The following is a 24,442-nucleotide window of genomic DNA, read 5'->3' on the forward strand; positions in this document are numbered from 1 at the left end:
TTGAATATTTTCCTCTTGAGCACACAGAATGGAAAATGAAAAAGGACAATAATCAAGAATAAGGACTCCTTTTAATCCATCCATCAGCAGCTGCAATAATTGATTTAAAAATATTGAACTTTGAAAATAAACACGATTACAAAATTCAGACTTTATTTTGTTACATATTTTGACAAAGTCTTTGAAACTAAAAGTTATAAAATGTTTTAATTAAAATATTTTTGCTATCCGACCATTGATCTCTTTCTCCCTCTCAGTCTAACTTCATCGAGTTTTTTTATCACAGGACCTGACTTTTTGGAGGCGGCCGAGTAACTCTTTAGGAAGATTTTGAACACGTTTTCCGTGTTGGGGTGACTGCTGAGGAAAGCCTTCTCCAAAACATAAAGGTCGACTCCTTTATCCTCTGGCAAAGCGGAGGTAAAACTCAGGCCAAAATCTATCAGTACCAAACTCAACTCTTCCTCAGGCTGCCGTATCATCATGTTTGAGGTAGTGAGGTCCCCGTGGACAACATCCTCATCGTGCATTTTTGCCAGGATCTGGCCAATTTTTTCCGCTAGGGGAAAAAGCTTTGTGGTATCTGTTGCAGCCTTCTGGGCAGAGGCGACATAGTCACGGACAGTTGTAGCCCCAACTAAATCTTCGAGGTAGATGCAACTGGCGTTGTAGTCCACAAAATATACCACGGGGGTTGCAATACCTAGAAAACAAAAGAAGCAGATTACTTTCTCCGTACTTTCGTTAAACTTGGTCAAGTTGGTTGCTCCTCATCCCATGGAAGGTTTGACTCCAGTTATAGACTCACACAGAGGTTTATAGCCTGGAAACAGGACCTTCGGCCCAACATGTCCATGCCACCCTTTTTTTTAAAGCCCCCAAGCTAGTCCTAATTGCCTGCATTTGGCCCATGTCCCTCTATACCCATCTTACGTAACTGTCTAAAAGCTTTTTAAAAGACAAAATTGTACACACCTCTCTTATCGTTTCATTCCAGACACTCACCATCCTCTGTGGGAAAAAATTGCCCTTCTGGACATTTTTGAAACTCTCCCCTCTCAGAGTATGTTTTCAGACCTTTTGGTCATTCTGCTACTATGTCTTGTGACTAAAGTGCGACTCTGCATGCCTAGTGAAGGTAGGCTGTTTGACTGTATGGGTATCACATTCTCTCATCTAATCTCTCGCACATACTTTTCTAGCAGTTAAGTTAGGTCCATGAATCCTAACCAATGTTCCTTTCACTGGTCCAGCTTCAACAAAGTGGGTTGCTGATTTCAAACAGAAACAGAAAATGCTGGAAAACCTCAGCAGGTCTGACAGCATTTGCTGAATTCCTACTATGATGGTAACAGTAAATTAAGAATCTCCTGATGACCATGAAACCATGGTAAAACCCATCTGGTTCACTAATGGGAAGGAAATCTACTGTCCTTACCTGGTCTGGCCTACGTGTGACTCCACAGCCACAGCAATGTGGGTGACTCTCAACTGCCCTCAGGTAATTAGGGATGGGCAACAAATGCTGGCCAGCAATGCCCATGTCCCATGAACGAATAAAAAAAAGCTGATCAACTGACATGGCAGAGGCTGAAGATTGAATCCAGCTTGATTTATAACTCAATTAAACACTGATTACTTTAGACTCATCTTAGAGAATTACAATTTTGATTAAGGGATTCAAACTACATATAACTTTTAAGAAACTGGATTGCCATAATAACTTTACTCCAGATCTCTATACTTTTGTAACTAATCACAGATTATATCTGGAAAGCGCAGCATGATTTCCAAGCCTCAACGTTAAGACTGTTATTTTTTATTCATTCATGAGACATGAGTTTGCTGGCTGGCTGGCTGGACAGTATTTATTGTTCATTCCTAGTTGGCCAAGGGCAGTTGAGAGTCAACCACAGTGCTGTGGCTCTGGAGTCACATGTAGGCCAGACCAGGTAAAGACGGCAGACTTCCTTCCCTAAAGGACATTAGCGAACCAGATGGGTTTTTTCTAATAATTGACAATGGTTTCATGGTCACCAGTAGATTCTTAATTCCAGATATTTTTTATTGAATTCAAATTCCACAATCTGCCGTGGTGGGATTCAAACCCGGGTTCCCAGAAAGTTAGCTGGTTTTCTGGATTAATAGTCTAGCGATAATATTGCTAGGCCATTTAGGCCTAACACACTGTTTTCTTGCGAGACTTCTTCACTCACAAACAAACAAAGTCAAATTAAGCATCTGCCAACTAAAACCTGCTATAATTGGTTTCGAGATTCCAGAGACAAAGGCTGAGATTTCTGTCATAACTTTGCTCAACCTGTGTTTTCTTCCCATAATAAATGAATGAAAACCATACTTCATTAAACATTATAACAGAGGCTACACTTCAAAAAAATACACATAAGCTTTAAATTAAAGGACTGTATGACAAGGTTTTGAAAGATGCTATATATAAATTCAAATCTTTCTTTTTGTACATCCAATTGGATTCACTCCAATTCAGTCTAAACGTTTTATGTTTATTTATTTACGTCACAAAGAGGCTCACATTAACATTACAATGAAGTTACTGTGAAAATCTCCTAGGTGCCACACTCTGGTGCCTGTCCAGGTACTAGGAGGGAGAATTTAGCATGGGCAATGCATCTGACCATTTCGTCTTTCGGACTGTGGAAGGAAACCGGGGCACCCGGAGGAAATCTACGCAGACGTGGGGGTAATGTGCAGACTCTACACAAACAGTGACCCAAGCTGGAAATCAAACCCGGGACCCTGGCGCTGTGAGGCAGCAGTGCTACCCACTGCGCCATCCCTGAATTCCCTAAATGAAGACCCAAACTGAATTCCCTAAAATGAATCTCAATTTCTCCATGTTAATTTGAGAGGAACCAACAGTGTACTCGATATGGAACAAAAATGTTTAGAGAAAAGATAACCCTTAAAGTACAGCATTTTGTAATAGAAAGAACTGCTGAAAGTCTAAAGTTAAAAGTTTTCTGCAAGAAGTTTCCATTCAAAATGTTAACCACTGGTTTGCTTTAAGATGTTGACGGGTTTCCAGCATTTTATTTGGGAGAAAATCCATTAGAATACATACTCACCAGCTTTCCTGCACCTAAGCAGCGAACGTACTTCCTGAGTTGTCCTGCGATGTGTGAGCTTCTTGTCCAGGGCAGTGTGTCGATAAGATTTGGGGAATCTCTCCTTCACAATGGTTGGCTTCCCAAGGAAATTGCCCCTGTAGATTTTAGCTTCAGCGCCTTGTTTGACCATCTGGAATTGCTGAAGGAAATCTTGGACCCGCAGCTTGCCGAGTGTTTCTGGGTCATCCTGCTGCTGACTTTCTGCCATCATACAGTGGGAAGCTCAAAGGATAACCTGCAGTTAAAGACTAAACACAAGAAAACAGTGAAGCAAAACTGCAATAGAAGGTAAAGCAGTGCTCGCTCTCTTCCCTTGGACTGCAAAATGGGTATTTATCACAAGTAGGCTTACATTCACACTGCAATAAAGTTACTGTGAAAATGCCCTAGTCACCACAATCCAGTGCCTGTTCGGGTACATTGAGGGAGAATTTAGCAAGGCCAGTGCACCTAATTAGCACATCTTTTGGACTGAGAGGGGAAACCGGGGCACCCGGAGGAAACCCCTACAGACAGGGGGTGAACATGCAAACTCCACACAGACAGCGGCCCAAGTTGGGAATCGAACCCAGGTCCCTGGCAGCAGTGCTAACCACTGTGCTGCCACATCGGGGGAACCAACGTCTATCATCCAAAGTTACTATACAGAGTGTGCTCCTCAAATTTATGTGTTGTGAATTCTTGTGATCAAAATTAAGTGCTGTAACATACACTTCTGAACTCAGTAAAGGCATTAAGCATTTTTGACACGTTGACTATTAAATTCAAGTGACCAAGGTCTTTTTCAACTTTGCTATTAGGCAATTCCACCTGCTGTCTGGAACACATGGCACTTTCTTCTTGCTATGTGCATTGCTTTAGACTCATTCACATTGCAATTCTAATCGATCACTGTTCTGACCACTTAGATATTTTGGCCAACTCATTTTGTAATTGCTGAGCTGCCTCCTCCAACTCCACTAACCCGCTTAGGTGTGAGTAATGTCAAATTTAATGGCACTTGCACCAAGTCTTTTGAACACACATCACTGATGTGAATCAGGTAGTCCTACATCATCCCATTCAATACTTCCATAGGATCCCTACAGTGCAGAATGTGGCCGTTCAGCTTGTTGAGTCTGTACTGAACCTCCAAATGAGCACTGTACCTAGGTCATAAACCTACAGTACAGAAGGCGGCCATTAGACCCACCAAGTCTCTACCAATCACAATCCCACCCAGGCCCGACTTCCATTACCCCATATATTTAGCCTGCTAATCCCCCTGACACTAATGGGCAATTTAGCATGGCCAATCAACCTAACCTGCACATCTTTGGACTGTGGGAGGAAGCCGGAGCACCCAAAGGAAACTCACGCAAACACAGATAGGTCCACTCCCCCACTCTGTCCCCGTAATCCCACACACTGATCATGGCTAGTCCACCTAGCCTACACATCTTGAGACACTAAGGGGCAATTTAGCATGGCCAAGCCAACTAACCTGCACATCTTTAGGCTCAGAATCCTACAATGCAGAAGGACATCATTCGGCCCATCGAGTCTGCACCGACCATTGTCACACCCACCCTATCCCCATAACCACATGCAATTACCCTAGCTAGCCCCCCTATGCTAAGAGGCAATTTAGCATGGCCAATCCACCTAACTTGCATGGGAGGAAATCATAGCACCTGGAGGAAACCCACACAGACATGAGGCAAACGTGCAAACTCCACAGAGATTGTGGCCCAAGCCGGGATTTGAACCTGGGACCCTGGCGCTGTGTGTCAGCAGTGCTAACCACTATGTCACCGTGCCACCCGACCCCTATATCTTTGGGCCGTGGGAGGAAACCGGTGCACCCAGAGAAAACTCATGCAAACACAGGTAGAATATGCAAATTCCACACAGACAGCCAGCCAAGGCCAGAATTAGAGGAGAACAGAGATCCCAGGGACAGAAGGAAGTTGCAGAAATGGCGAGGGTGAGGTCTGTAACCTAGTAAACCGCAGATAATGTAGGTTCCGATGGGCCAGAGCCTGTCCAACCAACTTCCATGTCTGCAGGCTGCAATTTCCTCCCACGGTCCAAAGATGTGCGGGTTAGGTGGATTGGCTATGCTAAATTGCCTCTTAGCTAAACTCAGGCCCCTGGTACGGTGAGGCAGCAGTGTTAACCACTGTGTCATCACCTCTCTTGTGTTGACATATTCCTTCCGAGAAGTACTTGTTCTTTTCTATTTTCATCCATATTTTTATCCATTCCTGGAATTCATGCTTGGTCACCAGCTTTAGGCTTTATTAATAACCTACTGTGTAAACCTCCGCCTGGACATCTAGATTCTTCCCGCTATGAGATTTTCTTTAGTCTACTGAAACAATTATTTTCATAAGGAAGTTGGTTGGACAGGCTCTGACCCATCGGAACTTACGTTATCTGCGGTTTACTAAGTTACAGACCTCACTTCGCCATTTCTGCAATTCCCTTCTGTCCCTGGGATCTCTGCTCTCTTCTTATTCCGGCCTCTTGCGCATTTTTCTTTTCCAAGGCTCTGTCGTAGGGGGCCATGTCTTCAGCTGCATAGTCACACAGACATTGAAGACACAGGACATAGGCAAAGAGAAGGTGAAAAGGAACGTAGTCGTAATTGGGGATAGTGTGGTTAAGGGCATTGACACTGTCCTTTGTCACAATGACAAAGTGCACAGAAGGGTGTGTTGTCTGCCTGGTGCTCGGGTCCAGGATGTCACATCTGGGCTGCAGAGGAACCTGGAGTGGGAGGGTGAGAATCCAGTCGTTGTAGTACACGTGGGTGCCAACGACGTAGGCAAAATGCGAACTGAGGATCTGGGGAGGGAGTATGAAAAGCTGGGAATGGAATTAAAAAGTAGAACCGACAAGGTGGTTATCTCCGGACTACTGCCTGAACCGTGTGCAGACGGGTGTAGGGTTGACAAGATTAAGGAAGTGAATGGGTGGCTCAGGGATTGGTGTGGGAGGAATGGGTTTGAATTTGTGGGGCATTGGCACCAGTATTGGGGTAGGTGGGACCTGTTCAGGTGGGATGGGGTTGGTCTGAACTGTGCTGGGAGCAGTGTCCTCGTGAATCGTGTAGATAGGACTATAGATAGGGCTTTAAACTAACTGCGGGGGGGGGGGGGGGGGGGGTGTAGGTGAAATTACGGGGTCTAAAGTAAAGGAGAGGGTACAGGTAAGGGAAGAGGCCAAGGATGTCCCAATAATAAAGGGAGTAGGGGGCATGAGTAAGGTTGGTGGCGTTCCGGCTAATAGGGTACAGGTGAAGGCTGGGATGAAGGCACTTTATCTGAATGCACGAAGCATTCGGAATAAAGTGAATGAACTGGTGGCACAGATCAGCACAAATGGATATGATCTGGTGGCCATTACAGAGACATGGCTGCAAGGTGACAGGGACCGGGAGCTGAACGTACAGGGGTACCAAGTGTTTAGGAAGGATTGGCGGGAGGAAAAAGGGGGGGGCGTAGCTCTGCTGATTAAGGATAGCATCAGGGTGGTAGTAAGGGATGATATAGGAGCCAAAGAGCAGAAAGTGGAATCGTTGTGGGTGGAGATTAGGAACAGCAAAGGGAGGAAGACGCTGGTGGGTGTCGTCTATTGGCCCCCAAACAATGATCTGGAGGTGGGGCGGGCTGTTAACACGCAAATAAATGCGGCGTGCAGGGATGGAATGGCGATAATTATGGGGGATTTCAATCTACATATTGATTGGTTGACCCATGTTGGATGCAGTGGGCTTGAGGAAGAGTTCTTGGAATGCTGCCGGGATAGTTTCCTTGAACAGTGTGTGTTGGAGCCGACGAGGGAGCGAGCTATCTTGGATCTGGTGTTGTGTAATGAGGCGGGTAGAATTAAGGACCTTGTGGTGAAGGATCCTCTTGGGAAGAGTGATCATTGTATGGTGGAGTTTCTGGTGCAGATGGAGGAGGAGAAAGTGGGTTCCCGGACATGTGTCCTTTGTTTGAACAGAGGGGAATACAATAGGATGAGAGAGGAATTGGCAAATGTTGATTGGGGGAGCGCATTGGAAGGTAGGTCTGCTGAGGAACAGTGCAGGATCTTTAAAGAGATCTTTCTTGGTGCTCAGCAGAAATTTATTCCGATGGTTAAAAAGGATCGTAGGAGGAGAGATAATCAGCCGTGGATAACGAAGGAGGTAAAGGAAAGTGTTAAATTAAAAGCGGATGCGTTTACAGTAGCTAAGAGTAGTGGGCGAGAAGAGGATTGAGAGAGGTTTAAATATCAACAAAGAATGACAAAGAAGTTGATAAAGAGGGGTAGGATAAACTATGAAGCTGGGCTGGCGCTTAATATAAAAAAGGATAGTAAGAGTTTTTATAAATATATAAAAAGGAAGAGGCTGACTAGGGTGAACGTTGGACCCTTAGAGGATGAGAGGGGGGACTTAGTGGTAGGGGATAGGGAAACGGCTGAGGCCTCGAATAACTTTTTGTATCGGTTTTCACGGAAGACGTGAATAATTTGCTGGGTGTTAGCGATGGAAAGATGGCAGGGGTGGAGGGCCTGAATGACATTATTGTTACTAGAGAGGCAGTGCTTGAAAGACTGGAGGGACTGATTGTGGACAAGTCCCCAGGACCGGATGGAATGCATCCGAGGGTTCTGAAAGAAATGGCGGAGGTGATAGTGGATGCCTTGGTGATTGTGGATGCCTTGGTGATTATTTTCCAAACCTCGCTGGATTCCGGGGAAGTGCCGGAAGATTGGAAAACGGCTAATGTTATGCCGTTGTTTAAGAAAGGTGGCAGGCAAAAGGCAGGGAATTATAGGCCGGTTAGTTTAACGTCTGTTGTAGGTAAAATGCTAGAATCCGTGATCAAGGAGAAAATAGCGAGGCATCTTGAGGAGAATTGTTTGGTAGAGCAGACGCAGCACGGTTTCGTTAAGGGGAAGTCATGTCTGACGAATTTATTGGAGTTCTATGAGGATGTGTCTAGGGCGGTGGATAGAGGAGAGCTGGTGGATGTGGTGTTTCTTGATTTTCAGAAGGCGTTTGATAAGGTGCCGCACAAGAGGTTATTACAGAAGGTCAGGGGGCATGGAGTTGGGGGTAGGGTGTTAGCGTGGATAGGGGATTGGCTGTCAAATAGGAGGCAGAGAGTGGGGGTCAATGGGTGCTATTCGGATTGGCGGTTGGTGACTAGTGGAGTGCCCCAGGGGTCGGTGCTGGGGCCTCAGCTATTTACCATTTATATAGATGATCTGGAGGAGGGAACTGAGTGTATGGTGTCGAAATTTGCTGATGATACCAAGATTGGTGGAACGGCAATTGTGCGGAGGGTGTGGAAAGTCTGCAGAGGGATCTAGATAGGCTGGGCGAATGGGCCAGGAAATGGCAAATGGAATTTAAGGTTGGCAAGTGTGAAGTTGTCCACTTTGGTAGGAATAATGGTAGGAAGGACTATTACTTACATGGCAAAAAACTGCAGCATGCGACGGTGCAGAGGGACCTCGGGGTCCTTGTGCATGAGTCGCAAAAACCCAGCTTGCAGGTGCAGCAGGTGGTCAGGAAGGCGAATGGGATGCTGGCCTTCATAGCAAGGAGGATTGAATATAAAAGTAGGGAGGTCTTGCTGCAACTGTACAGCGCACTGGAGAGGCCGCAGCTGGAATACTGTGTGCAGTTTTGGTCGCCGCACTTACGCAAGGATATTTTGGCCTTGAAGGGAGTGCAGAGGAGGTTTACTAGGCTGATACCGGAGTTGAGGGGGTTGAACTATGAGAAGAGGCTGAATAAACTAGGCTTGTACTCGTTACAGTTTAGAAGAATGAGGGGAGATCTCATTGAGACATATAAGATGATGAATGGGATGGATGGGATAAAGGTGGAGAGGCTCTTCCCGCTCAGAAAGGACAGTAGGACTAGAGGGCACAGCCTCAAGATAAAGGGGGGGTGGTTCAGAACGGAGTTGAGGAGGAACTTCTTCACTCAAAGGGTGGTGAATCTCTGGAATTCTCTGCCCGTTGAAGTGGTGGAGGCTGCCTCGCTAAATATTTTTAAGACGCGGGTTGATAGGTTTTTGATAGGCAAGGGGATTCAGGGTTATGGGGAGAGGGCGGGAAGGTGGAACTGAAACACGACAGATCAGCCATGATCTTACTGAATGGCGGGGCAGGCTCGAAGGGCTAGATGGCCTACTCCTGCTCCTATTTCTTATGTTCTTACGAACAATTTAGGCCTATACTCTCTGGAATTTAGAAAAATGAGGGGAGATCAAATTGAAGTATATAAGATGATAAAAGATATAGATAAAGTAGACATGGAACTGATGCTTCCTCTTGTGGGGAATTCTGGGACGAGAGGTCATAGTCTTAGGATAAGGGGTGGCAAATTTAAAACAGAGTTGAGGAGAAACTACTTCTCCCAAAGGGTTGTGAATCTGTGGAATTTGCTACCCCAAAGTGCGGTGGATGCTGGAACAGTGAGTAAATTTGAGGAGTTAGACAGATTTTTAGTCGGTAATGGGTTGAAGGATCATGGGCTGAAGGATCATGGGCAGGAGACAGGAAAGTGGGGATGAGAAGCATATCAGCCATGATCAAATGGTGGAGTGGACTTGATAGGCCAAATGGCCTAATTCTGCTGAACTTGTGAATAAAAGTCTGGAATTCTCACTGTGAATCTCTCTCCATCTCTTTTCTCCATTATGGCACCACTTAAAATCTTCCCCCAAGCAAGGTATTGGTCACCAGTCCTAATATCTCCTTCGGTGGCCGGGTATTCAAAATACTTCCGTGAAGTATTTTGATAGGCTCAGTTACATTAAAGCTGCTACATAAATTCAAGTTTCAACTGCATAGATAATCAATCTGACCCCTGAAAATCAATTCCACTACTTTACGCAGAATTGAATCCATGAAAGCATTTACGTAGCTCCTTTCACAATCTCAGGATTTATAGCTGACATTCCAAGACATTACCCAAGTGGATTTTAGTGGGATTAGCGAGACAACCTTTTTGACCATTAGAAAGAACTACACAAACCCAACCCTGTTCTTGCCCATCACCACTCACTAGCCCCATTCCAATAAAAGGTTACCAGGGAGTAATCAGAAGCACTTTGCTTCCATAAGAGTTCCTCTTCGCAAGCACTGAAGTCAAGTGTATGATGCTAAACATCCCTCTGGCTGACCTCAGCTGACTTGGTGCACAGACCAAGGGTGAAAAACACTGTGCACCCATGGTCCACACCACACAGTGCAAGTTACCCACTGAGCCATCAGCAGAAATTTCCTCTTGATTGAACTAAAAGCGCTGCCTTCACTGGGAAAAGCAAATGGAAATTCTGATTTGTTATTTGGAGAGCCTGAAAACAGATGCGTTAGTTTTATTAGATGCTGCAATTCACTGTGTTTGTAAGCAAATCAAAAATGGCCACCAAAAGATGTTGCAGCCCTATTCCGTAAATTCAAGCTATTTCAACCCTTGATTGTGGCCTTCTTCTCCTTGTAGTATTTTACAAATCGGAAGAGGGCCATTTAGCCCACTTTTCTTGTGAAGACACTTTGAAGGAATTATCCAATTTAATCCCAGCCTTCACCTTGTAATTCTATGCAACGATTTGATCAAGCTACCCTTTCAGGAAGCATGTTTCTGATCATATGAATCCTCTTTGTGAAAGTTTCCCATCAAATTCTTTTTGCCAATCATTTTAAATCAATGATTTCCTGTTATGGATCGTCCTGACAGAGGGAACATATTTCCCCATATTCGTTCTATCAAAACATCTCAGCTTTCAATGCCTCTATTAGGATTCATCATAAACTTCACTACTCTTAAGGACAGCAACCCCAACCTCTCAACATGATGGAAAGTTCCTCATCCCTGTTTTCATCATCGCCTCCCCACCACTTCTGCTTTCTCTGTTCAAAATAAAGTTAAAGTTTATTTATTAGTCACAAGTAAGGCTTACCTAACACTGCAATGAAGATACAACAAAATCTCCTCCCCTAACTAGTGGCACCATGGTATTGTCACTGGACTAGCAATCTAGAGGCCCAGAACCAAGTCTGGGGACCTGGGTTCAAATCCATGGCAGATGTTAAATTTGAATTCAATAAAAATCTGGAATTAAAAATCTAATGACAACCATGAAACCACAGCTCTGATGAAGTCTCATCCAATCTTGCGGAGGAATTTAGAGTAGCTAAGAGCAGTGGGCGAGAAGAGGATTGGGAAAGGTTTAAATGTCAACAAAGATTGACAAAAAAGTTGATAAAGGAGGGTAGAAGAAGCTATGAAGCTGGGCTAGCGCTTAATATAAAAAAGGATAGCAAGAGTTTTTATAAATATATAAAAAGGAAGAGGCTGGCTAGGGTGAATGTTGGTCCTTTAGAGGATGAGAAAGGGGACCTAGTGGTAGGGGATGGGGATATGGCTAAGGTCTTGAATAACTTTTTTGTTTCTGTCTTCACGGAGGAGGACGTGAATAATTTGCCGGGTGTTAGCGATGGAAAGGTGGTAGGACTGGAGGGTCTTAATGACATTACTGTTACTAGAGAGGTGGTGCGCGACAGACTGGAGGGGCTGATTGTGGACAAGTCCCCAGGACCGGATGGAATGCATCCGAGGGTTCTGAAAGAAATAGCGGAGGTGATAGTGGATGCCTTGGTGGTTATTTTCCAGACGTCGCTGGATTCCGGGGAAGTGCCGGAGGATTGGAAAACGGCTAATGTTACGCCGTTGTTTAAGAAGGGTGCCAGGCAAAAGGCGGGGAATTACAGGCCGGTTAGTTTAACGTCTGTGGTAGGTAAAATGTTAGAATCCGTCATTAAGGAGGAAATTGCGAGGCATCTTGAAGGGAATTGCTTGATAGGGCAGACGCAACACGGTTTCATTAAAGGGAAGTCGTGTCTGACAAATTTACTGGAGTTCTATGAGGATGTGTCTAGGGCGGTGGATAGAGGAGAGCCGGTGGATGTGGTCTTTCTGGATTTTCAGAAGGCGTTTGATAAGGTACCTCACAAGAGGTTACTGCAGAAGGTCAGAGGACATGGAGTTGGGGGTAGGGTGTTAGCGTGGATAGAGGATTGGTTGTCAAATAGGAGGCAGAGAGTGGGGGTCAATGGGTGCTATTCGGATTGGCGGTTGGTGACTAGTGGGGTGCCCCAGGGGTCGGTGCTGGGGCCTCAGCTATTTACCATTTATATAGATGATCTGGAGGAGGGAACCGAGTGTAGGGTGTCGAAATTTGCTGATGACACTAAGATTGGGGGAAAGGCAAATTGTGCGGAGGGTGTGGAGAGTCTGCAGAAGGATCTAGATAGGCTGGGCGAATGGGCCAGGAAATGGCAAATGGAATTTAATGTTGGCAAGTGTGAGGTGGTCCACTTTGGTAGGAAGAATGGTAGGAAGGACTATTACTTACGTGGCGAAAAACTGCAGCAGGCGACGGTGCAGAGGGACCTCGGGGTCCTTGTGCATGAGTCGCAAAAACCCAGCCTGCAAGTGCAGCAGGTGGTCAGGAAGGCGAATGGGATGCTGGCCTTCATAGCGAGGGGGATTGAATATAAAAGTAGGGAGGTCTTGCTGCAGCTGTATAGGGCATTGGTGAGGCCGCAGCTGGAGTACTGTGTGCAGTTTTGGGCGCCGCACCTGCGCAAGGATATTTTGGCCCTGGAGGGAGTGCAGAGGAGGTTTACTAGGCTGATACCGGAGTTGAGGGGGTTGAGCTATGAGGAGAGGCTGAATAAACTAGGCTTGTACTCGTTAGAGTTTAGAAGAATGAGGGGAGATCTCATTGAGACGTATAAGATGATGAATGGGATGGATAGGATAGAGGTGGAGAGACTCTTCCCGCTCAAAAAAGACAGTAGGACTAGGGGGCACAGCCTCAAGATAAAGGGGGGGCGGTTCAGAACGGAGTCGAGGAGGAACTTCTTCACTCAAAGGGTGGTGAATCTCTGGAATTCTATGCCCGTTGAAGTGGTGGAGGCTGCCTCGCTAAATATTTTTAAGAAGCGGGTTGATGGGTTTTTGATAAGAGAGGGGATTAAGGGTTATGGGGAGAGGGCGGGAAAGTGGAACTGAGCCACGACAGATCAGCCATGATCTTATTGAATGGCGGGGCAGGCTCGAAGGGCCAGATGGCCTACTCCTGCTCCTATTTCTTATGTTCTTATGTTCTCCTTCCACAGATTCTGTCAAACCTGTTGAGATTTTTCAGCATTTTCTGTTTTTATCTGATATATATTATCTCTGAAACAATTGTCAACTGTCATGTGGTTCACTGATGTCCTTTAGGAAATTTGCTATCCTTACCCAGTTTGGCTAACATGTGGCACCAGAGCCACAGCAATGTGGTTGGCTCTCAAATGCCCTCTGAAATAGAAGGCAGTTAGGAACAGGCAATATGGGCTGCATAGTGGCACACGAATGGCACAATGGTTAGCTCTGCCACCTCACAGCACTAGGGAGCCAATTTTAATTCTGTCCTTGGCGACTGTGTGGATTCTGCACATTCTCCCCACGTCTGCATGGGTTTCCTCCCACACTCCAAAGATGTGCGGGTTAGGTTGGCTGGCCGTTGTAAATTGCCCCTGAGCGTCAGGGGGATAAGCAGGGTAACTGCATGAAGTTACAGGGATAAAGCCTGGGTGGGATTGCTGTCAGTGCAGGTTTGATGGGCCAGTTGGCCACCTTCTGCACCGTAGGGATTCTATGTTAAATACTGACACAGTCAGCGACATTCATGTCCTGTAAAATAAATAAAAATAAACCAACCCTCACCCATCTATTCACCGCTCCCCAACCCCATCCACCCACTCCCTCCCCACCCCAGAATCATAGATCCCTAGAGTGCATGAGGTGGTCATTTGGCCCATCAAGTCTGCACTGACAACCGTCCCACCCAGGCCTTTTCCCTATAACCCCACATATTTACCCTGCTAATCCCTCTAACCTGTGCATCCCGGGACACTAAGGGGCAATTTAGCATGGCCAATTCACCTAACCCGCACATCTTTGGACTGTGGGAGGAAACCGGAGCACCCAGAGGAAACCCATGCAGACACGGGGGGAACATGCAGACTCCACACAGGTTAGGTTAGGTTGTCATTCCACCCACATCCCCACTCCCCCTTTCCCCCTCCTCCTTTTCCCTCTTTCCCCCTCCCTTTACCCCCTCCCTTTGCCCCCTTTCCCCCCTCCCTTTGCCCCCTTTTCCCCCCTCCCTTTGCCCCCTTTTCCCCCCTCCCTTTACCCCCTTTTCCCCCCACTTGTTACCATTCTCCCCCCACTTTTTCTCAATCCATCCTCCTCTCCAGGCCTTCTTATCAGCCCCCCTCCCTCCCCCCCACTCTCCATGCACCCTCACCACCCCAAACCTCCCCTCTTGGGCCCCCTCCTTCTCTCCCCTTGTCTCTCAGAGCGAGCCCCGGGCTCTGTCCGGCCCTCTCCAGCCACTCCGCCTCACCTTATCCTCACTATCCCGCGCCAGTTTATTCCAGAGGGAAGCTTTCTCGGCGGCTGGGAGGGGGTTAAAAGACTGCTGATCCTGCACTTACTCCCTGGCTGAGGTGAGGGCGAGATCCGGCGGCGGACCTCCAGCATCCCGGCTCCCACCGCGGCTCGGTGAAGCCAACATGGGGGCCGCCATCTTTGGTCCTGGCGTCCGGTGACGTGTGGGCAACTTGCATCTGTCCCAGGACAGTTCAATTACTAGCAAACTTGGGTACTACTCTAAATGTTACTGAATAAAACCAGGTCTTTCTCTGGAATCCCCCCAAACTTCTGTATATCCATCTCGGCCTGTAAGACTGTAAAACAAACAAACTATGACCTTGACCAAACTTTAAGTTGCCCTTCCCAATATTCCTTTCTTTATTGTCTGAAGTTTACATTTTATCTCATTTTCCTCTTGTGAGACACCTTGAGACATTTTTTCCACGTTAAAGGCACCTCATAAATGCAAGCTATCTTTGTAGATGAACAAGGTGAGCCATAAAATACTTCCAAGATAATATTTCCTACATGAGAACAGTTGGATTTATTTTAGCTTCACAGCAAAATTATATTTGCCTCACCTTGTGAGATCAAACATGTGATATCACAGATTCTTGCAAAAACCTGAGCGTCTAATTTAGGCTGACATCTCAGTGCAGTACTGAGCGTGTGCAGCATTTTTGGAGGTGTCACGTGTCATAGAATCCCTACAGTGCAGAAGAGGCCATTCAGCCCATCAAGTGTGCACCAACTCTCTGACAGAACATCTTACTAAGGCCCTCACGCCTGCCCTATCCCTGTAACCCCTGAAATTTATCATGGCTAATCCGGATTCTGATTGTGTATCTGAAGCACTCTTAGGGGTGGAATGGAGTTTGTAAATAAAGAGAATCTTAGGAAAGGACACCGGCCTCTGAGGAGTTCGTTCACTCACATCATCGGCAAACTTGAATGTGTGGTTCTCTATTGTGTTATCTAAACCATTGATAAAAATGGTGAATAGTTGAGGTCCCAGCACCGATCCTGATGAGACTCCACTAGTCGTTTCCTTCGGATGCACATCCATTATTCCTACTCTTTGTCCTCGACTGTCTAACCAATCTCCTAACCAGATCAATACTTTACCTGGTGTTTGTGGATGATCATTTTTGCGACACAGTTGCAGCTCTTGTCTACATTACTGTTGCAGAAAGCAAGAGTGGTCACTTTGGAAACACAATAAGCTCTAGAATGGACACAGCAGTTTGCCTCAAGTCAGGAGTCAGCACTGTGCGACTGTGGAGCCGCATGCATCTTTTTTAACATCCCACATGTGTCTCTCAATCTTTTCCAGTTGGATCACATCATCGTGACACAAATGCCTAAAAAAATTAAATCAAGAAAAGTACCAGCTGTGTTTTTATTGTGAGGATAAAAGGCCAATCTAAGCATCTGAACAATGGAGATAAGAAGAAAAAGTTAAAAAGTATGAAAAAAGTCAAAAATGCAATAACTTATGGGGTTAGGTCTATTTTTGTTTTAATTGTATTGTATTGATATGTAAATTCATATATGTTTTTTGTAAACTGGTGCTCTGATTTCCTCCACAATCCAGAGATGTGCAGGTTAGGTGAATTGGCCATGTTAAATTGCCCCAGTGTCCCAAGATGTGTAGGTTAGGTGGATTGTTCATGCTAAATTGCCACTTAGTGTCCCAAGATGTGTGGGTCAGGTGAATTGGCCATGATAAATTGACTCTTGGTGTCCCAAGATGTGGAGGTGAGGGATATTAGCAGGTTAAATTTGAGGGGTTACGGGGATAGGGCCTGGGTAAGACGCTCTGTCAGAGAGTCTTTGCAGACTCAATGGGCCAAATGGCTTCCTTCTGCACTGTAGGGATTCTACGATTCTAATTACCATATATGCAAATTATGCATTCTGCCAGAGACAGGGGGACATTTCTCAACCATGTGCTTTAGAAATTCATCTTCATTTTCATCTTGCAGCTTCAGATAGTTTTGGTTTTAAAGTTTATTTCATTGGTATCACAAGCAGGCTTTCATTGCAATGAAGTTATTGTGAAAGCCTCCTAGTCGCCACACTCCCACGCCTGTTTGGGTTCAATGAGGGAGAATTTAGCATAGCCAATGCATCTAATCAGTACATCTTTCGGACTGTGGGAAGAAACCGGAGCACCCAGAGGAAACCCACGCAGACACGGGGACAACGTGCAGACTCCGCACAGACAATGACCCAAGCTGTGAATCAGACCCGGGTCCATGGAGCTGTGAGGCAGCAGTGCTAACCACTGTGCCATCGTGCCACCTCAGGCATTCTTTAAAACAAGTCTCTTCAGGGAAAAGACATTGCCTACCCTGGCCTAAGTCTTTCCCGACTCACCTGACGAAGGGGCGGTGCTCCGAAAGCTAGTGGCTTTTGCTACCGAATAAACCTGTTGGACTTGAACCTGATGTTGTGAGACTTCTTATTGTGTTTACCCCCCCGTCCAACGCCGGCATCTCCACATCATGACTAAATCTTTCACCCAGGAAGCTGGTTGCAGGAATTGGTGATGAGTAAACCCGCTAGATAATATTCAGTTTCAATGTCTAGGATATCGAGATGGCTGACACCACCAGTTGCACTGTGTTCTACGGCTGATGAGGAAACTTTGAGACCAGAGGTGATAACAGGCTGGGAAATGTAGTGTGGAAGCTGAACATGAGAATGTGTGCTCATGTATCCAGGTTTTAAGTGTACTGTAATTAAACCATAGACTGACAAGCTGATGTTCTGAGCCCTCACTGGTAGACCCACCACGTGAATAAAGAATGACATGGACAACACTCAATGGGCCACACGTTCTACATTTTTATGTACTTTTTAATACATATTTCAGTAAAATACTTGCAATGTGAAATGTTCCATGTTAGCTGGTGTCTTTGTGAGCCATCGTTCTCAGCTGTTCTGGATTATTATATATTATGTATTATTATAGTATAGTTTAATGCAACACTGCAACCCTTTCAGGCTGGGGAATAGTGTTCCTAATGTAGCTAACAATTCTCAGCTTGAAACACTTTAGATGTCTTGAGGAAATCAAATCAAAAGGAGTGCATCATTCAGTATTTTTAGCCTGTTTCGGCATCCATTGTTGATCCTGGCCTCAGCTCTATAGAATCATAGAATCCTACAGTACAGAAGGAGGCCTTCAGCTCTTCGAGTGTGCATTGACCACTATCCCACCCAGGCCCTATTCCTGCAACCCCACACATTTACCGTGCTAATCCCCTGACACTAGGGTCAATTTAGCATAGCCAATCAACCAAACCCACACATCCTTGGAGCAACTCTTTTATGAATCTCAATTTTTAAAAACTTCAATTGATTCAGGACTCCTAGGGCGGATTCCTAACTCCAGATATTTTTTATTGAATTCAAATTCTACCATCTGCCGTGACGGGATTCGAACCTGGATCCCCAGAACATTAGTTGAGTTTCTGGATTAATTGTCCGGCTATAATACCACTAGAGTATTCTCCTGGGGAAGAGTGCGTACTGATGTGCTGCACATTTGGAATAAGAGATTTAGCTTCAGGTCTTGCCGATGGTCCATCAAACAAAGTTGACAACTGTACGTCCCAGGTTAAAATCGCACATTTAAGTTTATTTTAAAGTAAAGTTAAACAGAAGAAAATGCAAACACTGTTGATTAGACTAGATTACTGAAATGAACTTTTTTCAAATAAGACGTCTAAAAATTATAGCTGTTCTTTGCAATATAACACATTCATTTTGGGGCCAATATTTAGTCGTTCAAAGTTTACACATAAAATTGAATAATTGCAACATGTTCGGTTAGCCTTTGGTTAGTTAGTTAGCTGATAAAGAAAGGATTATGTGAAGAAAATTTCAAGAATTATAGTCTGATTTGATTTAATGCCTTGCTTGAGCTGTCAATAACTGACAGCTGTCAAAAGCACACAGCAATTGTCTGACTGGTGTTACTGAAATGAAGCTATTCCTGTTTTAATCGCAGACTTGCTATGAAGCATAAAGAGGCCATTTGGTCCATCACATCTGCACAGGTTCTTCAAAGGCTCAACATGACTTATTGCCGTTCTGCTCTCTTTTCCCCTACCACTGCATGTTGTTTCCATTCAAGCACCCACCTAATCCTTTCTTGAATGTCTCATTTGAACCTGCGTCCATCACACTTTCAGGCAGTGCATCCCAACTCCAGATCGCCTGTTGTGTGAAAAGCTTTTTCTCACAACACATTTGCTTGTTTTGCACAAAACTTTACATCTGTGCAGTCTCGTTCTTGATCCTTTTACGAGCAGGAACAGTTTCTCCTTATCTATTCTGTCCAGTTCCCTTGCAATTTTGAACACCTCTATCAAATTGCCTGTTCTCTTCTCTCGAGGGGCATAGTCCTAACCTCTCCAATCTATCCTCATACTTGAAGTTTCTCATCCCTATTGTTGTGAACCTCTTCTGCATTCTTTCCAATGCATTCATGTTCTTCCTACAGAGTGACACTCAGAAATGTACATAGCTGAGGTCTAACTAGTGTCTTGTATAAGTTCAGCATAACCTCCTTCTTCTTGTACTCAATGCCCCTATTAATAAAGTCCAGAATACTATATGCTTTATTAGCTGCTCCCTCCCACCTGTCCTGCCACCTTCAATGATCTCTGCAGATAGACACCACTTCCCTCTGCTCCTGCACCCCTTTTAGAATTTTAGCTCCTTTTTTATATTGGCTGGAATTCTCCAACCTCGCCCATGACTGGGATTCTCCCATCCTGCCGCAGTGAATGGAATTAATTTAGTGAACGTTTATTGCACTCCTCCTATGGCAGGTATGTAGCAAGATTCTATATAATTGCAGAAAGGCACAATATTTCTATGCTCAAATCTTCTTATAATTGGGCCAAAATATATTTTTCTTCTTTACTGTACCTGCATGTTAGCTTTCAGTGATTCATGAACAAGGACACACAAGTCCACTGACGTTCTCTCCCCCTTTAAGAAATTCTGTGTTCCTATTTTTCCAAAGTGGATAACCTCACATTTTTCCACATTGTAATCCCGCTCCTATTTTTTTGCCCACAGCAAATCCCAAGGTACTCACGAATAAAAAGGACCGATGCATTGTGGCATTAAACAGTGCGGAACTACAATCTTGTTTGCACTGAATATGACAGAACGTTTAACACTTTCTTTTCTGTCAGCCAGCTGCAGGTTTTCTGTTGTGACTCCAAATTTTACACAATCTAAACACGATAGCACAGTAAGAAAGAAAACATTTGGCAACTTCTGAATTTTCTTTGATCTTTGAATGGCCGCTCACGTTTTAATAGTTTTGTGCTCCTGAACAAACTTAATCTGACACCGGTGGGGTAATGTTGACCTGGTTGTTCAGGATTGAATAATGCAAGTTGTGAAATTTATAATTAAATGCTGGAGACTTCTCTCAGTTGTCTCCAGAAATTAGTGGAGTGACTCTTGGAAATTTGATTCCTCGTCATTTGCTTCACTCAGGCGATTAAATAAATTGGATTAGTGCACATTATCATAGAATCTCTGTAGTGCACAAGGAGGCCATTTGGCCCATTGAGACTGCACCGACCACAATCGCACCCAGCCCCTATCCCCATAATCCCACATATTTAGCCTGCTAGTCCCCTTGACACTACGTGGCAATTTAGCATGACTAACCTAACCTGCAGATCATTGGAGTGTGGGCAGAAACTGGAGCACCCAGAGGAAACTCACGCAGACATGGGGAGAATGTGAAAACTCCACTCAGTGACCCAAGCTGGGAATCGAACCTGGGTCCCTGACGCTGTGAGGCAGCAGTGCTAACCATTGCGTGACCCCCTGCCGCCATTTATTATTAGATTATCAATAGCTAGCTGGAAGGAATAGCCTCAGTGAGCTCTCTCATAATCTGCTGATAAAAATAGAGCAGAATGGCTCCAGTGACAGGATACAAGATTTTTCTTGATTGTCATAGAAAGTAAAGTTTATTTATTATTTATTGGTGACAAGTAAGGCCAAAAACATTAACACATTAAAACTGCAATGAAGTTACTGTGAAATTCCCCTAGAGAGGTGGCCCATAACTTGGAGCAATGGAACCAATGGTCAGTTCAGCCCATAATGGCCATCAGTGGGGTGGGAAAGTAACTTTGCATATACTGCCATTGTACTAAATGGGATAGACTTCAAACATATCTGGAACTCAAGACTAGGCATCCATGAGGGTCATCAGCAACAGCAGAATTCTATCAACCACAATCTGTAACCTCACGGCCCAGCATATCCCCCTCTCTACCACTCCCACCAAGCCAGGGGGGTCAACCCTGGTTCAAAGCAGGGTGCAGGAGAGCATGCCGGCAGCAACGCTGAAAAGTGAGGTGTCCACCTGGTGAAGCTACAACACAGGATTACTTATGTATTAGCAGTAAGTAATAGACAGAGCAAAGCAATGACATAATCAACGGATCAGATCCAAGCTCTGCAGTCCTGCCACATTCAGCTGTGAATGGTGGTGGAAAATTAACATAAGAACATAAGAAATAGGAGCAGGAGTAGGCCATCTAGCCCCTCGAGCCTGCCCCGCCATTCAATAAGATCATGGCTGATCTGATAGTGGTTCAGTTCCACTTTCCCGCCTGCTCCCCACAACCCTTAATTCCTTATTGATCAGAAATCTATCCACCTGTGACTTAAACATATTTAACGAGGTAGCCTCCACTGCTTCAATGGGCAGAGAATTCCAAAGATTCACTACCCTCTCAGAGAAGAAGTTCCTCAACCCTGTTCTAAACTGACTCCCCCTTATTTTGAGGTTGTGCCCTCTAGTTCTTGTTTCCTTTCTAAGTGGAAATAATCTCTCTGCCTCTACCCTGTCTAGACCCTTCATTATCTTATATGTCTCTACAAGATCTCGCCTCAGCCTTCTAAACTCCAACGAGTACAGGCCCAAAACAACCTACTGGAGGATTATCCCCATCCTCAATAATGGAGCAGCCCAACACATCAGTGCACACGATAAGGCTGAAGTATTTGTGGTAGATTTGAGTCAGAAGTGCCAAGTAAATGATCCATCTCGTACTTCTCTGGAGGCCCCGAGCCTCAGAGATGCCAGTTTCCAGCCAATTACATAAGAACATAAGAAATAGGAGCAGGAGTAGGCCATCTAGTCCTTCGAGCCTACCCCGCCAGTCTATAAGATCATGGCTGATCTGAAGTGGATCAGTTCCATTTACCTGCCTGCTCCCCATAACCCTTAACTCTCTTATCGATCAGAAATCTATCTACCCGTGACTTAAACGTATTCAATGCGGTAGCCTCCACCACGTCAATGGACAGAGAATTCAATTCAGTCCATGAAATATTAAGAAACAGTCGAAGGTACTGGATACTGTAAAAGCTATAGGCCCGGACAATATTCTAGCAACAATTCTGAAGACAATTGTGCTCTAGAACTTGCTGTGCCCTTAGCCAAGCTGCTGTAATACAGATAGAAACCATCATCTACCTAGCAATGTGGAAAATTGTCCAAGTATATCCTATACAGAAGAAACAGGACAAATCCAACCCAGCCAACTAACCAACTGACATCAGTCTACTCTCAATCATGATGGATGGGGTACTATCAAGTGGCACTTTCTCAGCAATAACTTGTTCACTGATGCTCAGTTGGGTTCCATCAGTCATTCAGCTCCTGACCTCATTACAGCCTTGGTTCAAACAGGGAGAAAAGAGCTGAAATCCAGAGGCGAGGTGAGAGTGACTGCCCTCGACATCAATGACTGAGGCATGGCGTCGAGGAGCTCCAGCAAACTGGAGTTAATGGGAATCGGGGGAAATCTCTCCACTGGCTGGAGTCACATCTGGCACAACAGAAGATTGTTTTGACAGTTGGAGGTCAATCATCTCACCTCCAAGTCATCACTGCAGGAGTTCCTCAGAATAGTGTACTAGGCCCAGCCGTCTTAACTTCTTCAGCAATGACTTTCCTTCCATCATAATATCAGAAGTGGGGATGTGTGCAGATGTTCAGCATCATTCACAACTCCTCAGGTATGGAAGCAGCTTATGTCCAAATGCAGCAAGACCTGGACCAAGTCCAGGCTTGGCTGACAAATGGCAAGTGACATTCATGCCACACAAGTGCTAGACAATGACATCACCAACAAGACAGAATCTAGCCATTATCCCTTGACATTCAATGGCATTAGCATCACTGAATCTCCCACTATCAACATCCTGGAAGTTACCACTGACCAGAAACCGAACTGGACCAAACGTATAACTATGCAGCTACAAGAACAGTCAGATGCTGTGGCGATTAACTCACCTCCTGCCTCGCCAAAGCCTATCCACCATCTACAAGGCACAATTCAGGAGTGTAATAAAATAGTGCCCACTTGCCTGGATGAGTGTGACACCAACAACATTGAAGAAACTTGACGCCATCTTAGAATTATATCATAGAACACTACAGTGCAGAAAGAGGCCCTTTGGCCCATTGAGTCTGCACCAAACACAATCCCACCCAGGCCGTAACCCCATATCCCTACATATTATACCCACTAATCCCTCTAACCTACACATCCCTGGACACTAAGGGGCAATTTCTTAGCATGGTCAATCAACCTAAGCCGCACATCTTTGGACTGTGGGAGGAAACCCACACAGACACGAGGAGAATGTGCAAACTCCACACAGACAGCGACCCGAGCCGGGAATCGAACCCAGGACCCTGGAGCTGTGAAGCAGCAGTGCTAACCACTGTGCTACCGTGCTGCCAAAGCAAGTGTTTGATTGCTACCCCTTCCAAAATTATTCAATCCCTTCACCACTGACAACAGAGACAGCTGTGTGTACCATCTACAGTACATCTAGCACTGCAGGAATTCACCAAAGCTCCTTAGACAGCATCTTCCAAACCCAGTCATGGGTTTGGAAGATGCTGTCTAAGGACAAGGACATCAGGTACCTGGGAACACCACCACCTGGAGGCTCCCTTCCAAGTTATTCATCATCCTGACTTGGAAATATACCACCATTCCTTCATTGGCGCTAAGTCAAAATACTTGAACTTCCTCCCTAACAGCACTATGGGTGTACCTACGCCTCATGGACTGCAGTGGTTCAAGAAGGTGGCTCTCCACCACCTTCTCAAGAACACTGAGGGAAGGGCAATTAAAGCTGGTCTAGTCAGTGATGTCCACATCTGGTAAAATGAATTAAGAGAAAAATTGAACCTAAATTTTTGTCAGAGATTTTGTGGTAAGATTACTGACAGCCTTAATTGACCCCCATTTTGTGTCATTAACAAGAAACAAACTTGTGGTTGAACCTCCAGGAAATGGGGGTGTAATAATCATTGAAGATTTTGCCGTAATTTGCAACTGTCAACATTACCAAATGAGACTGTAGAAGTGGGCCAATTCTAGAGGTCTCCTATTACATTGCTGTGGAATGTCCTGCATGAATATACTCTGCTGCAATGAACAGTGATGATGTGGATGTGCCGGCGTTGGACTGGGATAAACACAGTAAAAAGTCTGACAACACCAGGTTTTAGTCCAACCGATTTATTTGATAGTAAACGCACAAGCTTTCGAGGTTTCCCTCTTCGTCAGGTGAATGGAGAGTTCTGGCCTCAGACAGAGCATATAAAGCACAGACAGTTTAGAGATTACTGATTAGAATGCGAATCTTTACACCTAACCTGCTGTTCAAGTCCTAAAGTGGCCGACAATGTGAGTGGAAGGAGCACTGATCACAGGTTACAGAGATGTGTATTGTC

General features: G+C 45.2%; 2 protein-coding genes across 3 annotated transcripts in view; both read right to left on the bottom strand.

Annotated features, from left to right (window-relative positions):
- Nucleotides 1-52: 52 nt before the first annotated feature.
- Nucleotides 53-14,777, bottom strand: tp53rk (TP53 regulating kinase). 2 transcript variants are annotated; one of them, XM_080204387.1, is made up of 3 exons: nucleotides 14,694-14,777; nucleotides 3,105-3,394; nucleotides 53-703 (listed from the first exon to the last, which is right to left on the bottom strand). In XM_080204387.1, exons 2-3 carry the CDS (start codon nucleotides 3,355-3,357, stop codon nucleotides 225-227), a joined length of 732 nt encoding a protein of 243 aa, XP_080060513.1. In that variant the 5' UTR covers nucleotides 3,358-3,394; nucleotides 14,694-14,777; the 3' UTR covers nucleotides 53-224. The 2 variants fall into 2 exon arrangements, with proteins under 2 accessions (XP_080060513.1, XP_080060512.1); XM_080204386.1 differs by having other exon boundaries at nucleotides 14,603-14,712.
- LOC145354083 (osteoclast stimulatory transmembrane protein-like) overlaps nucleotides 14,690-24,442 on the bottom strand; it is a 35,953-nt gene continuing 26,200 nt past the window's right edge. The window contains exons 4-5 of the mRNA XM_080205216.1: nucleotides 19,748-19,889; nucleotides 14,690-14,825 (exon numbers count right to left, since the gene is read on the bottom strand). Of these exons, the coding sequence (XP_080061342.1) occupies nucleotides 14,690-14,825; nucleotides 19,748-19,889 (278 nt within the window). The remainder of the gene's footprint in view (nucleotides 14,826-19,747; nucleotides 19,890-24,442) is intronic.

Source organism: Carcharhinus amblyrhynchos, chromosome 16, assembly GCF_965287045.1.
Source record: "Carcharhinus amblyrhynchos chromosome 16, sCarAmb.v2.hapA, whole genome shotgun sequence".
In the NCBI taxonomy this organism is placed as follows: Eukaryota; Metazoa; Chordata; class Chondrichthyes; order Carcharhiniformes; family Carcharhinidae; genus Carcharhinus; species Carcharhinus amblyrhynchos.

Coding starts and splice junctions, on each gene's coding strand:
- tp53rk (XM_080204387.1), bottom strand. CDS start 3,357: ATGATGGCAGAAAGTCAGCAGCAGGATGACCCAGAAACACTCGGCAAG. Junction 704..3,104: donor GCTTAGGTGCAGGAAAGCTG/GTGAGTATGTAT, acceptor TTTGTTTTCTAG/GTATTGCAACCCCCGTGGTA.